Below are 17742 nucleotides of genomic sequence, written 5' to 3'. Positions count from 1 at the left end.
TTCCAACCTTGTTAATCAAAGAGTTTGAGAGGAGAAACGCTTTCAGCATGAAGACAGTGGCATGGGAAAGTTACCACATCGGAGACACACTGTAGGCACTAGACAGATCTAAGCAAATGAATGCAGTAGTTTAAGAAACACAAAAATAGCCAGGCATAGTGGCGCACGCCTTTAATCCCAGCAGCACTCAGGAGGCAGAGGCAGGAGGATCAGTCAGGTCTACAGTCTGAGTTCCAGGACAGCCAGGGCTGTTACACAGAGAAGCCCCTGTCTCAGAAGTAGAAAAAAAACAATAATAATAATAAAGGACAACAAATTGCTAGGTTCACTTCAGCTTGGCAGACCCCTAGCAGAGATTTCTGGGGTGACTGGAGGGGACCAAAGCTTAGGTGGCAATAGGAGTGAGTGTTTTCTGGGAAGTGTTGGCAGAAGGTTTAGACTTGACTTCATTCTGGGAAGCTGGAGCTCCTGCTCGGCAAACCACGATCCCTGCATATGGCTTGCCTCGCTAGGCTCCTTTTTATTTGCATAGTCGGGTATATTTTAGGAAAGGAAATTTTCTCAACATTTTCAGAACTGGTTTGTATGTGATTTTTTTCTTCTTCACCAGAAGTGTTTTGTTTTTTTCTTTTTTTTTTAATCTTAGGTTACAACTCTTAACTTCTCTGTAAATCAGGGAGGATAATGGTAAGTGTGGTTTTACAGATCCTGTGCTTAAGAAGCTAAATAAAGCCTGCAGTTCCTGAGGGAAGTTACTCAGGAGTCAGGAGTCGGCCAGATGATGAGTAATCGTGACCACTTTGAGTCCAACTCCCTCATGGGTTCGATGGGAATCGGGGACTGTGATGTATAATGGTTAAAGTTTAGGTCTGTCTTTTCTGCGCTGTGGGTATACCACTTTAAGAATGGGTATCAGGCCTCTTTAGGACAGTTTTCTATTAGCAGATCACAGCTGTGATGACTCAGATATGTCTTCCAGATATTGATTTCATCTGCTAATATGGGAAAGGTGAGCTACAATGTATGAAGTAATGCAAACTTTTGTCTGGGTTTTGTTTGGGGTATAGAAGAGCAAAGGTTTTGAAGTCTTGTGTTTATTATGTTTCAGACTCAACTCTTCCTTGCTGAGTGAGTCATTCTTTTTTTTTTTTTAATTATTTGACTTTATTTTATCTGAATTGATGTGAAGGTATCAGATCTCCTGTAACTGGAATTACAGACAGTTGTGAGTTGTCATGTGGGTACTGGGAATTGAACCCAGGCCCCAAGAACAGCCAGTGCTTTTAACACTGGGCCATCTCTCTAGCCCCGAGTGAGTCATTCTTTTTTTTTTTTTTTTTTTTTTTTTTTTGGTTTTTCGAGACAAGGTTTCTCTGTGGTTTTGGAGCCTGTCCTGGAACTAGCTCTTGTAGACCAGGCTGGTCTCGAACTCACAGAGATCCGCCTGCCTCTGCCTCCCGAGTGCTGGGATTAAAGGCGTGCGCCACCACCGCCCGGCTGAGTGAGTCATTCTTAAACTCTTTAATCTTTAGTCTCCCTGAGCCTTGCTTCTATCATTTGTAGAAATAACATAATAACATTTATATTACCTACCTTTCTTTTCCTTTGAGACAAGGTCCCTTGTGGGTACCTCAGGCTGGGGTAGAACTTAATAAATAGCTAAGGATGACCTTGAACTTCTGCCTCTTCTGCCTCTTCCAGTCCTAGGTTTGTGGGTTTGTACTGGTTCCCCTCAATGCCCGTTTATGCTGTGCTGGAGATTGAACCCAGGGCTTCATCCATGCTAACAAGCTCTCTACCCATTAAGCTACACTACCAAGTCCTCAGTGTTCTTAGAAGCATTTTCCGCGGGCTGGGGTTTACCGCATGGTAGACCCTTGCGAACAGTAGACCCTTGAGGAAGGAGTGAGAGCACAGCATAGCTAGGGAAGTGAGAGGGGGTGGGGAGGGAGTGGGCAGTGGGGGAGGTGAGAAGTGATTTGCTGTGTGGGTTTTTTTTTTTCTTTCTTTTTCCCTCTAGCTTTCTCTTTCCTTTTAGAGTAGAAATCTGAAGCTCTGCATAAAATTAGAGTTTAGCTCTGGCAACATGAAAATTCCAAGCTTCGCAGCTTGGATAATGTGCAGGAAGGCTCCCCGAGGAATGGTGCTGTCTCTTTCTGTCCCTGACAGTTTTAAACCTGAGCCTTTCATTCTAGAAGTCAGGATTTAGGGGATGTTTTCTGCACGGGCTCTACTTCTCTCCTTTGCTGTTTTTCTTTTGGGCTATAGCCTCTTGGTAGAAACTCTTGTAGCAGAGATTTTTATCAGCAAACCTCTGTAAGGATAGAAGTCACACATTGCTTTGACAGGGATCAAAGTTCGTCACTGGACTGTAACAAGCACACTGTATCACTTGACCTTGAACTAGTTGTTGAATGCTGTTCTTAGGAAAGCATAAATTGATTGTTTTAAAAGATTGATAAGTTGTGGGCTGAGAGTGTGGCTCAGCTAGCAGAGTGTTTACCTAGTGCGCACAGAGCCCTGGTCCAGCCTCAGCACCACATAAAATCGGTCACGGTGGCAAATACCTGTAATTCCAGCACTGGGGCGCTGGACTACAGCAAGCAGGGAGACCACAGTCTTGAGGGTCATCCTTGACCCCTGAGTGAATCTGAGGGGTACTGAGACCCTGCCTAAAAGTTTGCAAGCTGCTATTTTGGTTTAACCGTGTAACTTACTTCATTACAATCTCTTAAGTCAAGAATCAAGTTTTACAAAAGTCAAGATAACAAATTCCTTTCAGGATTCCTTCAAGCTGTGGTAAGAATATGGCAACTGATGCCCTCTTCTAGCCTACAGGGGCACTGCACATACGCGGTCCATAAACAGCATTCAGGCAAAACCCCCATATGCATAAAAAAAAATTCTCAAAAGAAAACCTTTACATCTAGTTAGCTCAGTGGTTCTCAACCTTTCTAATGTACGACCCTTTAATACAGTTCCTCATGCTGTGGTGACCCCAACCATAAAGTTATTTTAGTTGCTACTTCATAGCTGTAGTTTTGCTAGTTATGAATCAAAATTTAAATATTTTTGGAGGTTGCTGGTTGCCAAAGGGGTCCCGACCCACAGGTTGAGAACCGCTGGGTTAAACTCGGGGTGTAATCGTACCTCTGAAGTTCCAGCACTAGAAAATCTGGAACAGAAAGGTCATGAGTTCAAAACAGCTTTGGTTATGTTACATGATCCTGTCCCCCCCCCAAAAAAAAATTAATAGTAAATCCAGTTAGGACTTAACTCATGCTGACACCCTATAATTTCCACATGATCAGTTTTAATCCAAAATGAGAGTGAGCACGCTGCTGTCGAAGACGCAGCATGTAGCAGTTCAGGTGCTCAGCTCCGTTTCTAAGGGTCTCGCATTCTCAGTTCAGTGGGTCTTCAGAAAGTGGGCTCTGTGTGTGTGTGTGTGTGCGTGTGTGTGCGCGCGTGCATGTGTGTGTGTGTGTGTGTTAAGATTGGGGGAGGGGCTCTACGAAAAGATTTTTCCCTGGGAGAGAAAAAAAATCTGAAAGCCACTGTCGTAAAGTAGATTAGTAATAGAGTTCTTAAATGTGTTTGTGGGTGTGGCCAGGGAGCACACAGGTGTCATGGTGTTAACCTACTACTGTACAAAGTGAGTTCCAGGGCTCCCTCCACCATGACAAACAAAAGAGCATCCGAGACACTGTCTGCATGCTCAAAATGAATTTTGCTTTGCATTTTAACTATTCTATTCGTTTTTATGTAAATGAGTGGTTTTCCTGCACGTGTGGCTGGTACCCACGGAGGTCAGGAGAGGACATTGGATCCCCTAGAGCTGGAGACACAGACAATCTAGAGCCACCTTGTGGGTGCTGGGAACTAAACCCAGGTCCTCGGAAAACAGTTTGTGCTCCTCACTGTTGAGCCACCTCTCCAGCCCACCTAATTCTACCTAAACTACCCATCCGTGTTAAGTGTATAGCAACAGTATGTCCGATGGTTTATAAGGAGGCTCTTCAGTGATGCTCGTGTGGTTAAGCTAAGGTTATATACTCATGGTTCCATTATGGAAACTGTGTCCTCTTTGCTTGTGTGTGAGCGCGCCAGAAAGGAAGGGTGCGTGGTGTGTGTGGAGGCCAAAAGACTTTGCGACAGTGGTCGTGGTTGTGTGGAGGCCCAAAGACTCAGTGGCAGCTGTGGTTGTAGTCGTGGTCATGGTGGTAGTTGTGGTTCTTGTTTGTTTGTTTGTTTTTTTGGTTTTTCGAGGCAGGGTTTCCCTGTGGTTTTGGAGCCTGTCCTGGAACTAGCTCTTGTAGACCAGGCTGGTCTCGAACTCACAGAGATCCGCCTGCCTCTGCCTCCCAAGTGCTGGGATTAAAGGCATGCGCCACCACTGCGCGGCTGGTTCTTGTTTGTTAAAACAGGGTTTCCCACTGGTTTGGAATTTGCAAAGAAGGCTGGGAAGGCTGGCCATTGAACCCTAGGAATCCCCTGTCTCCAGCACCCCATTGCTGAGATTACAGTCGGACCTCCACACCCACCTGTTCACTGGGTTCTGGGAGGTCGGTCTTCTGCTTGAGAGGCAGTGTGAGGGAAGGACCTTACTTCGGGTCTGTTTCCTCTGCTCCTGAGCACCTGAAAGCGGTTCCGTGCCTCACCACACTGACTGCCGCATTATAACTGCATTGCTGTCCTCTGCGCTCTTTCGGACAATTTGAGTAATCTTTTTACCAAGTGGATATGTTGAATAAAACTATGAGCATTCAGAAGAGAATAGTAAATCAAAGGAATTTTGTGAGTAAAAATACAAATACGCCAGTACAATGGGCCACCACAAGAGATTTGATTCTTAGTTTCCTGGCAGTCTGTGAAAAGGAAAGGCATGATGTGGTCTTATTAAATAGAAATAAGAATGATATTTTTCTTTTCTTTTGTGTTGTTTTGTTTTTGTTTTTCAAGGCAGGGTTTCTCTGTTTCCACACACATTGTAGACCAGGCTGGCCTTGAACTCACAGAGATCCTCCTGCCTCTGCCTCTCTTGAGTTCTGGGATTAACAACGAGCACCACCACTGCCCGGCTAAGAACATTATGAGAGAGAGAGAAAAGTAGAGAGGGGGGGCACTAAGCACTGTGTTGTAGTACTGATTCCCTATGTAAACCTCACACATGAAATTTCACATGTAAGGGTACAAGCATAGTGCACCTGCCCTTGACACTGTCCCTCCAGTGCACAGCCATCTCTGTGCTTCAAAAAAAATGTTATACTTTTTCTCCCAAAGGGGCTAAGTAACCTAGGGTATAACCTGGTGATCACACTTGATCCAGTGTTAGGATGACCATTCCTGGAGGAATAAAGATTTTAGAACAAAGCAGTAAGGGTTACGGGCAGCTCTCTAAAGCTTCAGAAGCTAGGTGTGAGGCTGAGAAGCCATGGCGACACCACAGAACTGAATATGGCCTGTCTTTACCACAGGAATGGGGCTGGAGGAAGAACCACTGTGGGTTGGCCATGCCTGCTCCAGCCTGTCTATTGGAGGAGGGACCCCTGCAGTTTGTCATCCCTGCTCCAGCCCACTTGGGTCCAGGCAAATCGCATCTCTGGGAGGCTAATTCCTCTTTGACAGTGGTGTAGGGTGCTGCACCTTGTGTTGCCTTCTAAGCATGGGATGCTGATTGTATCAGCTCCTCCAGGCAAACCTGGTGCTTCTGTCTTCCATCCTTCTGATTCTTGATACTCTAGTTGATTTCATTTATTTGGCATTACTTCTCCTGTTTTAGTTCATTTCTAGTCTCAGTGAGGTTTCCTTTTTTGTTTAGTTTGGTCCTTTAATAAGAAACCATGTGTTTGTTTGATTCTGAAAGGAGTGAAATAAGAATTTGCCAAGAAATATACATTGAAAATATGTAGGCTTATTAGATTAACTATGTGTTATATATGTTTTAACAGTCTGTGGCTCAATTTTTTTATAGTGTCAGATTATGGAAATGTAATGATGAAGGTAACTGTTATATGTGATATTTATTGGTCTCTTTTTTTAGACATGACTATATGACTATTTACTCCATATATTTATCCTACTCTTCAGATTATTTCAGGTTTATTTTATTTTATTTAATATGTATGAGTATTTTCCTGCCTGATTATGTATATAACACTTGCATGCCTGGTGCCCATGGAGGCCAGAAGAATGTGGCAGATCTCCTAGAACTGGAGCCATGTGGCTGCTGGGGACTAAACCTGGGTCCTCTTACAAGAGCAACCAATGCACATAACCACTGAACCATCTCTCCAGACCCTGTTTATCTTGTTTGTTTTGTTTTGTTTTGTTTTGTTTTGAGACTGATAGCCCAGACTGACCTCAGACTTTCGGTAATCCTCCTGCCTCAGTTTCCAAGTGTATACCACCATGGATAGCTAGGAATAACAGTTCTTTCAATTCAATATGTATTCTCATATATTCCTGGTAAGTTAAATATGTGGGTGTTCAGAGAGAGAGAGGTATTTAACCATGTCCATTTTTCTGTTCATACAATTCAAGGAGCCACTTTGCTTTACTAGAAGTGTAGGCTATCCTGAATTTTTTTTGACCAAGTTCTCTCTCTTTGGGTGGAAATAAGATGAAGAGGAAATGAGTAACTATTTCTTTCTGCCCATATAACTTTCAAAACAATTCAAATTTCTAGGTGGATTTTATCTGGAGTTAAATATTCCCTTTATAAAGCTTAATTGGATCTTGTAGGTGGCCTCCTAAAACACAGTTTCATTTTATAACTGTGCCCACCTTGGCTCCCTGCCTGACCTCCCAGTTACAAACATTCACAGTAGACCCCACTGAAGGGCAACACCTCCCTCAAAATCAGCCCCTAGAAAGCATCGCTAGCCGGGCGGTGGTGGCGCACGCCTTTAATCCCAGCACTCGGGAGGCAGAGACAGGCGGATCTTTGTGAGTTCGAGGCCAGCCTGGTCTACAAGAGCTAGTTCCAGGACAGGCTCCGTAGCTACAGAGAAACCCTGTCTCGAAAAACCAAAAAAAAAAAAAAAAAGCATCGCTAATGTGACTAATAGGTTAGTTACCCAGCAATGTCCACATTGGACAGTAATAACTTGCCAGGTTAATAAAGACTCAGTCCCTAAAGCCCACCCCACTATTTATGAAAAGATACTTCCTCTTTTTTTCCCAAGTTGCAAATGAGAAGCAATGAGGGGAAGCGTTAGCGATCATCTACTTGTTTGATTTTTTTTTTTCTATTCAATGTAGAGATTTAAAAATAGGGACAAATCAGTTCCCTTTAATCCCAACACTCACAGAGAAGAGGATATCTGGCTTAAAGGACAACCTGGTTTACATAAGGAGACTCTGTTTAAAACAAACAAAATTAAGTAAGGGCAAAGCACCTATATGCAAAGAACCAACTAACACCAAATTTTACTATATTTGAGAAAAGTATCTGTTAATAAGAAGATGACAGCTTGGGGGGAATTGCGTGACATAATTAAGCAAGAACAAGACAGAAAGAAAAGAAAGCTGGGAAGACAAAGTTAGAGAAGGATGAACACCAGGCAGGAAGCTATGCTCAGGACCCATAGAAGCTTACGAGGCATAGTGAGGGTCCACAGTGGAACAGATGGTTTGTATGAGGCAGTGATTTCCAAATTATATTTTGAAGAGTCCCCACAGAGGCTGATCAGCAAGGGATTGGGGCAGCCAGCTAATGACATCCTGGAGCACAGTGGCACAGCAGGTCCATTAGAAACTAACCTGCCAGCACACAGGACTGTACTGGGACTGGTCCGAATGTCAGCTGGGTGGCATGGACCCTGGCCATGAGATTGGTGGTGGTGGTGGTATGTCTGTGTGTGTGTGTCTGTATGTGTATCCGTGTCTGTGTGTGTATATGTGTCTCTGTGTATGTTTCTGTGTGTGTGTGTGTGTGTGTGTCACAGTGAGAGTGTGGAGGTAAGAGAACACTTGTTGAAGTCATGTCTTTGTACTGTAGGTTCTGGGATTGAATTCAGGCTTGGCGACAAGTGCCTTTACTTATGAAGCTATCTTTCTGGCCCTGAGTATGAGCTTGATAATATAGTAGAAAAAGTAGGTGCATCTCTTCTCACCAGGGAAGAGCCCACAGGCCTGGGAACGCATTGTACGTAAGGTCTAGGGGCAGGAGGTGACAGACCCATAGAGAGACACCAAGACTGCCGCATTAAGCTCCAGTTTGGTGATACTGAACTATGTGGCAATGAGAAAGATAACACCGTGATAGTGTGCACTATCTGAAGAGAAATACAACATGGGTTAAACGTGTCTATGTGACTGTGGAAAAGACAGCTGGTAATTTGCAGGTGTGTGCCTCGTGGGAACAGTAAGGATCCGCACGTGGCCCCCTGGGAATCGAGCTCTGTTTTACACGTTGGTAGTTGTTTTAGTCTACTTTGTAGGTTTGTTGCTAAACTAAAAGCCCTGGACTCTGGCACAGCTAAAAGTCCCAGAACCACCGATGAGGTCTGTACGACTGGTAGGTGACAATCACAGGGTTCTGTTGCTGGGTGAGGCAGAAATTCTCAGGGGTGTGGCTTCCAGTTGCTGAAGAAAAAAGTCCCCAACAGGAGAGAACTTGCCATTTCTCTTCCGACCTGGTGACATAAAGCCACAAACCAAGGCCTAAGGAAACCACCAGGAAAGCACCCGGCTCAAAATAAATACATATAAAAGCTGCAAAGCAGCTAAAAATAGAGATGTAAATATTTACTCAGTGAAAGAAAGATCTATCTACCAGGACTATAGCTCAATAATGGAACACTTGCAAAAGGCCTCAGGTTCAATCCACAGCATCACAAGAGAAAAAAGAAAGGCAGGCTGGAGAGAAGGCTCAATAGTAGAGCCATGTTGTGCTCTTGCAGAGGGCCCAAATTCCCAGCACCCCTGTCAGGTAGCTCACAATTTCTGTCAGTCCAGCTCTAGAGTGCCCAGTGCCTGGTGTCTTTTCCTGACTTGAGTGGACACTTTCACTCCTATACACCTACACACACATGCACATGCTTAAATATAAAATAAAATAAGTCTTTAAGAATAAATAAACAGTAGCCATCTGTCTGAGCCAGGCGTGATAGCACTCATCTAATGCCAGCCCTTGGGAGTCAGAGGCAGAGGCTCAAGATTGCAAGCTCAGTTGCTTGCTGTGTACCAGCCTGGGCCACATAGCAAGACCTCCATCTGTTTGTTTGTTTGTTTGTTTGTTTTTTAAGCCAGGGTTTCTCTGTGTTACTGAAGCACGATTAATTAAAAACTCAGAGACAGAAATTGGGGTTCAACCTAAAGGTCGGAAAAACAAAACAGCCAGCCACTGGCTCTTACCTCTACCTCAGTCTGAAATAGTGATCCTGCCTCCAGGAATCTTGGAATGAGACTGAATTTGAGAGCTGTCTCCTCCTGTTTATAATCCTCTCTAGTACTGGGATTAAAAGCGTGTGCCACTACCACCTGGTTTCTATAGCAAGCTAGTGCAGCTGCTGGGATTAAAGGTGTGTGCCATTGCCTACTGATCAAGGTTAACATACACACTAATGATTTCTGTTGATAATATGCACCCTTGATATAATATGATAACAATGGTACCTGGCCTCTGTAGTCTCTTCCACAAAACCCATATCTCTGGCTAATCATGAAAAAAACATCAAACTTGAATAGAGGAATATCCTGTGAATACTTAACCAATACTCAGAGCTCTCACGATAACCTTAAGATCAAGGAAAGTAGGAAATGTACAGGCCAAAGAGAACTGTAAGGACATGTGAGTGCCCTGTGTTGTACGGCTGGGTGCCTGGAGCAGAGGGCATCCAAAGGAAGCCTGGGCTGAGGTGTATGTTCCCAGTGTAAGATAATGATGGGGAACAGTACGTGGGATATATAGAAATTATTTATACACTTTCTAACTTTTGTGAAAAACTTACAAACTAAGATAAAACAACCGTTTAAAACAATACAGATAATTTGAGGCAATGGTGGGATCTCTGAATTCAAGGCCAGTCTGACCCACAGAGCTAGTTCCAGGACAGCCAGGGCTACACAGAAAAACCCTATCTTGGGAAAAAAAAAATGCTAGTAAACACTTGAAAAAAATCAGATTTACTGTTATTATTATTTTCTTATTTTTATGGCCTATTTTTAATCAAGCATGACTTGAATATGTAGGAACATAAAATGAAGCAATCTCTCCGGAGGGATGCTGAAGTAGGTGAAAGCTACTTCTGGAAGGGTAATTTCAGAGAACTGTTTCCCACAGTATTATTATCTCCAATAGCAATGCTCAGAGAGAAACCAAAGTGTATAAATATTGTGGGAATCTGCGACCTTGGGGATAGTACTGTCAAGTGACATTTGAGGACATACGTTCCATCTAAAACACAAAAATTAACTGTAAGCCCTGTTCTGTTGTGACGTGTCTTCCTATCCTTTATATGTTTGCTGGTATTAATAAATGTATCCAAAGCCAGGTGGTAGTAACGCATGCTTTTAATTCCAGCACTTGGGAGGCAGAGGCAGGGGGCTCTCGTGAGTTCAAGGCCAGCCTGGTCTATAGAGTGAGTTCCAGGACATCCAGAACTGTTATACAGAGAAACCCTGTCTTGAAAAACAGTGAGTGAATGAATGAATATGCATTCGAGTCCTATTGGTGATTTAAAGTAATTTTATAAATGCTTAGGGTTGTATTTAATATGTATTTGAGAATTTCCTATACATGTATATAATGTATTTTGATCCTGTCACCCTCACACTCTCTTCTGCCTCTTGATTCCTCCCAGGTCCATCCCTCTCCCCATGCTCAGAGTTATTGTAATGTACATCATAGCAATATTGAGTACCACTTCACAGCTGTGTCATGTGTAGAAGTCAGCTGCTCAAGATGGTAATTTGGAGAGTGAAACTTTGATGGTTTTTTTTTTAACCACAATATATTTGTGTGTGTGTGTCTGTGTCTGTCTCTGTGTGTGCCTGTGTGTTGAATTTGCTATCTAATGGAAGAATAGGATCTTTGTATAATAATTTTTAAAATTTATTTTGGGTTGTCTACAATGGGTAGGGTTGGGACAATGTTTATTTTTGATTTCCTATTATTTTTTATTTTGTAGTCTTCGGGAAAAGAAAAATGAAACCTTGTTTGGTAATGAAAAAAGGATACCTTAAAAGTTTGGAGGTTTTTTTGGTTTTTATTTTGTTTGTTTGGTTGGTTGGTTGTGTTTTTCAAAAGACAAAAGTTTTCATTGCCATAAAGCTGCTATCTAAAGTATTGATATGCTCTTTTTTATTTTTTTTTTTATTTTTTTATTTTTTTTGGTTTTTCGAGACAGGGTTTCTCTGTGGCTTTGGAGCCTGTCCTGGAACTAGCTCTTGTAGACCAGGCTGGTCTCGAACTCACAGAGATTCACCTGCCTCTGCCTCCCAAGTGCTGGGATTAAAGGCGTGCGCCACCACCGCCCGGCAATATGCTCTTTTTTATGTAAGAATATGTTTGGAATTTGTTTCTCAGAGTAGGTTTGGTTTCTGTATGACTTTATAGTGTAGCACAACTAATAAAAACAGAGACAGATAAATGGGATTCGACCTGAAGATCAGAAAAGCAAAGCAGCCAACCACTAGAGAGTTCTTACCTCTATGAAATCTTCAGACTGAAAAGAGGGTGAGTTCCTGTCTCGTCCCACCTTATAATCTTCTCTAGGGCTGGAATTAAAGGCATGCACCACCACCGCCCAGCCTCTATGACTAAGTACTGTGGCTGTTTTGCATTCTGATCTTCAGGCAAGCTTTGTTTATTAAAATGTAAATGAAATATCACTACTTATAGACACATTAATTCACCATCGTCATGTGTTTCCTCAGTTAAGTCTGGAGCTGTTAGAAGCCTTCCGTGTTGAATTAATCCACCCTTTTCCTTCCAGGCTGGTGTTTGGAATGCTCTATCCGGCGTACTACTCCTACAAAGCTGTGAAGACGAAAAATGTCAAGGAATATGTAAGTAGATTTCCGTAATTCTCCTTTAACATGGCAGCAGTACACAAACCTTGGGGAACTGCTGCTGTTTTAGAGAGCTGGATGGATGTTTGGGGCTAAAAGGTGATAGGAGTGTTGTTATGAAAATAATCATGTTTAAAAGCTAACTTGGAAAACAGCTGACACTAGAGCCTCAGATAGCCTTGACTGAGCGCTGACACGTGAAGCAGTGATGGGCTGCACCTGACAGTCTGAGTCACCGTGAACCAAGGTCTGTGTGCCTGCTTGTTTGTTTGCAGCTTTTGAGGACAGGCTGTCGTTTTCTAGTCTTGTGATTTTACAGATACGCTGAGAGTATGTCTTACTGCACAAAACCTCCTCTTTCTGGGCCTCTTCTTGTTTTTGATTAAAAACAATGGCAGACTCGAAGCAAATTTTACAATGTTTTGGTTTTTGTTGTGGCTTTTTTTGCTGCGCGTGCGTGGGTTCACATGCATGGGGGGGCACACCTTAGTGCCCGCGTATATGGAGGCCAGAGGTATGTAGAATATATTCCCTTTTTATTTTAGGGGCAGGATGTCTCTGGGAACTTGAAGCTAACTGGTTCAATCAGGCTAGGGAGCCAAAGAGCTCAGGATCTCCATCCATCCCGGTCTCCCCCATCCCAGGGTTACAGGCATGTGCCATAGTGCCCAGCATCTTGTGTTGTCTGGGGGCTCTGAACTCGTGTCCTCCCACTTGCCAGCTAGCACGCCCTTACCTGTGATCCCTGGTGTAGCTTCCTATTTCGTTGGAGCACATTTCCAGAGAATAACAATAGTATACCCTGGGCAGTTAAGGAAAAGAAACAGACAGTACTGAGATAACTCACACCAATAAATGGGGCCCTTTTTTTTTTTTTTTTGAGTGACACTCAGGAGCCATAACGTCCATTTCCCAATGAGCCATCCAGTTGCATTTAGTGCTTGCATAGTGCTGTGCAGACAGCAGACACCATCCATCTCCTGCCAGCTCTTTCCGTCTGAAGAGAAACCAGGCTCATTAGGCGGTGCTCCTCCCCCACGCCTTCCTGCTGGAGACAGTCCCATAAACAGAATCCTGCCATAAGTGACCTTTTGTGTTTGGCTTCTTTTGCCTGCCATAATGTGTTTCAGGTTCATCTGTGTTTTCACATGTTTCAGTGCTTCGTTCCTCTTGATGGCCGGAACAATGCTCCATTGTACTGGTAACCCAAACAATGGGCTGTTTATCTGCTCGTGTGCTGACAGACATTTCAATTGTTCTGCTTCTGTCTTTTGGCTGTTATGAATAATGCTGGCACAAACACGCCCGGATGAACATCTGCTTAAGTGCCTGTTTTGGGCTCTTGGAGGTGTATAACTGTGGTTCTTTGTAAGGGACCTTGGTTGGCAGGCCTGTCATCTAACTCTTCAAGAGATCACAAAGATAGAAATCCAATCTTGATTCTTCTTGAGAGTCTGTTTCCAGGTATTTAAGTTTGCATAGAGCACTGGCTGGAACTTTGGCAATTAACCTATTGAACTTTTATAGTCATTTTTCTCTTTCATATAAGGCCAGTTTTTGTAATGAAGTATATGCATGCATAGACCCACACATCCCAGTTATAATGGTGAGATACATTTATGAGAGTGGATAAGTTACTTGGGTGCACTCTGGACATTTTAAATCCTTTTATGATACAGATCTCTTGGATCTAGGATTGGGAAAGTAGTCTTAAGACATGGAAGCATATTAAGTCATACTAATTTAAATTCATTTTATACATGGCTTGAAGGGACATATTTCAATATATACTGTAATAAATATTTCAAGTACCGTGTTATAGTGCTGGCGTATGTTAGTTTTTAAAACAACACTTGCTTTTCATTTACATTGCCTCTCAAGCTGCCTGCGGTGAAGGACCTGCTTGGTTATGTTTGTTTTGTGTGTTTGTGGTGCTGAGGGTAGAGCGATTTTGCTTTGTTTCTTCTAGAAGTCATTTACCATTACTTTTGTAAAAATAAAATGAAAACGAGACACTAGTAAAACAAAGATGTTGAACCCATCAGAGTCATGGGAAATACACCACCAGAGTTATTATTTGTTTTGATAGACATGAAATGCTACCAACTTAGTGCTTTTCGTGAAATAACATCAACTTAATGCTTTTAGCCAAGCATACCACAGCCTTGCACAGTTCCCTAGACAACACTGCTCTACTGTGAGATTCTTTACTTGGAATTCTCTTTCCAATGGTAAAAAGATATGCATGACCCATAATCTCTAAAATGGCATGAAAATACGAGCCTTGAGTGTCCTGCCGGCCGGACTTTAATAAGTGCAAAGCCCATTCGCAGTATCTCTTCAGGGCTCTTTGTCTTACTCTAGTGACTGTGCACTTGAAGAACCGGACGGTAGGCCTTTCAGCTGGGCACTCATGTCGCCTCTAAAGTATTCCAGGGCCAAGTGTAGACATGCTTGCAGTCTGAGCACTTGGGAGGATGAGGCAGGAGGATCACTGAGGACTTGAGGTTAGCCTGAACTACAGAATGAAGAGATACTGTCCCAAATGGAAGATAGATAGGTAGGTAAACAGATAGATGCCCTGTCCAGATCAATAGTTTGACAAGTAACAGGGGAATAGATAGATAGATAGATAGATAGATAGATAGATAGATAGATAGATAGATAGATAGATAGATACAGACAGACAGACAGACAGACAGACAAACAGACAGATCATATATATACACACAGGCAAACAGATATGCAAGCAACCTAAATGGACAGCAATAAGAATATAAAAGTATTAAGTATAAATAAATCACCTTTGTGTGTAAATGAATGCTTTAAAAAAGAAGAAAATGGCCGGGCGGTGGTGGCGCACGCCTTTAATCCCAGCACTTGGGAGGCAGGGGCAGGCGGATCTCTGTGAGTTCGAGACCAGCCTGGTCTACAAGAGCTAGTTCCAGGACAGGCTCCAAAACCACAGAGAAACCCTGTCTCGAAAAACCAAAAAAAAAAAAAGAAGAAGAAGAAGAAGAAGAAGAAGAAAATGGTTATTTAGATGGTGATCTAATAATTAAAAAAAAGATTAGTCCACTTTTGCTATGCATCAGTTTTGCTTTCTTTTGTTTTGTTTTTTGCTACATTATTTTTCTTTTTGAGTCATACTCTCAAGTAGCCTAGGCTGGCCTCCAACTCACAGTGTAGTTTGCTGAGGCTGGCCTTGAACCCCGATCCTCCTGACTCTACATTCCAAGTGCTGGAATCAAAGGCATGTGCCACCACACCCAGCTCCACTTGAAGACATAAGTTTATGTCTTTTATTCCCTTACACTCAGATTTTTATTACTGGATTATATGAATGTGTGAGACAATTAGTAAGAACATGCTTCTGAGATTTTAATTCCCCTTTGTGTGCTAAATATAACTTAACCTGCCTAAGAGAATCCACTAACATTCTTATTCAAATTGAAGAAACTAAAACATGTACAATATAGTGTGTTGAAATATATGCTTAGCATGTTGCTTTAGAAGTTTCTCTTTTGGCGTTTTTTAGCAGGTCAGTTCCCTTCTTTTGTAATGTTGGTAATTGAGTCCAAGGCCTTGCTCATTCTAGGCAAGTGACCTACACCCCTAACCTTACACAGTTGTTTCTAAGGGGTAATTTATTACTAATAATTTTTCATTATTTGCTTGTAATTTTTGTTTGTTTTGTTTTTCAAAATTGGGTTTTTCTGTGTAACTCTGGATGTCCTAGAACTTGCTCAGTAGACCAGGCTGTCCTCAAACTTAGAGATCTGCCTGCCTCTACCTCCCGAGTGCTGGGATTAAAGGTGTGCGCCACCACTGCCAAACTGTTTATAGTTTTGCTATGCTTCTATAACAACAACAATAACAAAGAGTTTTTCTAGCCACTTTTTTGGGAAGGCCACAGTGATGAATAATTGAAGAGAAACTAGGGAAATAGAAAGGTGGATTGGGTCAGGTTTAATCATTGATCATTTTGTAATCAAGTCTACTTTGAAAATACACCGAGTGATAAAATCAAAACTGAACAGGCACTGACCCAGGAGGGAGGGAATTTAAGAAGACTGGAGACCTCCCAGTCACCCACTTACCTAACAGCAAGGCTCTGAGAAACCAAGTATGAGGTGTTGTGTGTGCTCCTTAGAGCGACGCATATACAGCTCATTGTTCCCCACGCATCTCAGAGTGCCTTTGCTTATTACCATGCCTGCTTTCTGCTCCTCCCAATTACCACACTGTTCTAGATAGGTGTCACAAAATGTTTATTCTCAAACATCCCTGGAGTTCAGAAATTTAAAACGTGTCCACCTGGCTGTGTTCCCTCTGGAGACTCTGATCTGATGGAAGATCCGCATCATTGGGAGTTGGAAGCTGCCCACATTCCTTGGCTTCAGGCTCAGTCCCTGTGTCTTTACAGCCAACAGCTCAGGGCTGAGATCTTTGGATGCTGCCAGCACTGGGCTGTTGGCCTTCTGCCTCCTCCTTCCTCTTGTAAGGTCTTTTATGAATGACTGGGCCCACCCCTCAAGGTTGTCCGAAGTTTGGCCTTAATTCTGTCTGCCTCCTTGTTTTCTCTCTCTCTTTTTTTTTTTTTTTTTTTTTTTTTTTTTTTGGGTTTTTTCGAGACAGGATTTCTCTGTAGCTTTGGTGCCTGTCCTGGAACTAGCTCTTGTAGACCAGGCTGGTCTCGAACTCCCAGAGATCCGCCTGCCTCTGCCTCCCGAGTGCTGGGATTAAAGGCGTGCGCCACCACCGCCCGGCCTCCTTGTTTTCTCTTTATCATATAACCTAACATACTTACTTTCTCAGAATTAAAACATGGACCTATTCCAAGGAAAGGAAGCAGGATTCTGTCAACCCTAGTAATATCCCTACTCATTCTTACTGTCAGTTCACCTGTGAGGGCCCTTGTGATGCAGCATTGGTAACACACCAAAGCATTTTGGTTGCTAGTATTCTGTTCAATCAGTTCCACAATGTTCCCTTTATTTTATTGTTGTTGTGCTTGTTGTTATTGTTATTGTTTTGTTGTTTTTGAGACAGTCTCTGTGTAGTTCTGGCTGTCCTGGATCTTTCTGTGTATACCTAACTGGCCTCAAACTCATAGAGAGCCACCTGCCTCTGCCTCCCAAGTGCTAGGATTAAAGACATACACACCACACCCAGCCCCTACAACGCTCCTGTTACAACACAGACAATAGGGCTAGGGAGATGGCTCAGTGGTTTAAAGCACTTGCCCTTGGAAATGACCTCAATTCTGTTCCCACAGCCATCTGGCATCTCACATCCCTAATTCCAGTTCCAGAGGATCGATACCTTCCTGTGAACTCCCAGAGTATCAGGCACATATGGTGCACATACATACAGATAAAACATTCATACACATAAATCATGTAAATAAATTGGTTTAATTTTGTTTTAAAACATAGGTGATATTCTAGCTTCACAGAAACATTGAGGCTGCTCTCACTGAATATTCTTGTGATTGATTACACTTTGGTGGCCCTAGCGATTTGATTGTTTTTAAAGCAAGGACAGTGAGGCAGGACCCCTGAGCTCTCAAATCAACTGTGAACTGAGAGGTTAAAAATAATTTAATAGAGAACCGGGCAGTGGTGGCACACACCTTTAATCCCAGCACTCATCTCTGAGTTCAAGGCCAGCCTGGTCTACAAAATAAGTTCCAGAACTACAGAGAAAACCTATCTCGAGAAA

The 17742-nt window shown here is 42.8% G+C and overlaps 1 protein-coding gene across 1 annotated transcript in view; it reads left to right on the top strand.

Moving 5' to 3' along the window:
* Reep3 (receptor accessory protein 3) overlaps positions 1-17742 on the top strand; it is an 82576-nt gene that overhangs the window by 18976 nt on the left and 45858 nt on the right. The window contains exon 2 of the mRNA XM_057751052.1: positions 11943-12015. Coding sequence (XP_057607035.1) covers positions 11943-12015 — 73 coding nt within the window. The remainder of the gene's footprint in view (positions 1-11942; positions 12016-17742) is intronic.

Source organism: Chionomys nivalis, chromosome 19 (assembly GCF_950005125.1).
Source record: "Chionomys nivalis chromosome 19, mChiNiv1.1, whole genome shotgun sequence".
Taxonomy (NCBI): Eukaryota; Metazoa; Chordata; class Mammalia; order Rodentia; family Cricetidae; genus Chionomys; species Chionomys nivalis.
The sequence above is the reverse complement of the archived record's forward strand: the minus strand, read 5'-3'. Positions and strand labels throughout refer to the sequence as shown.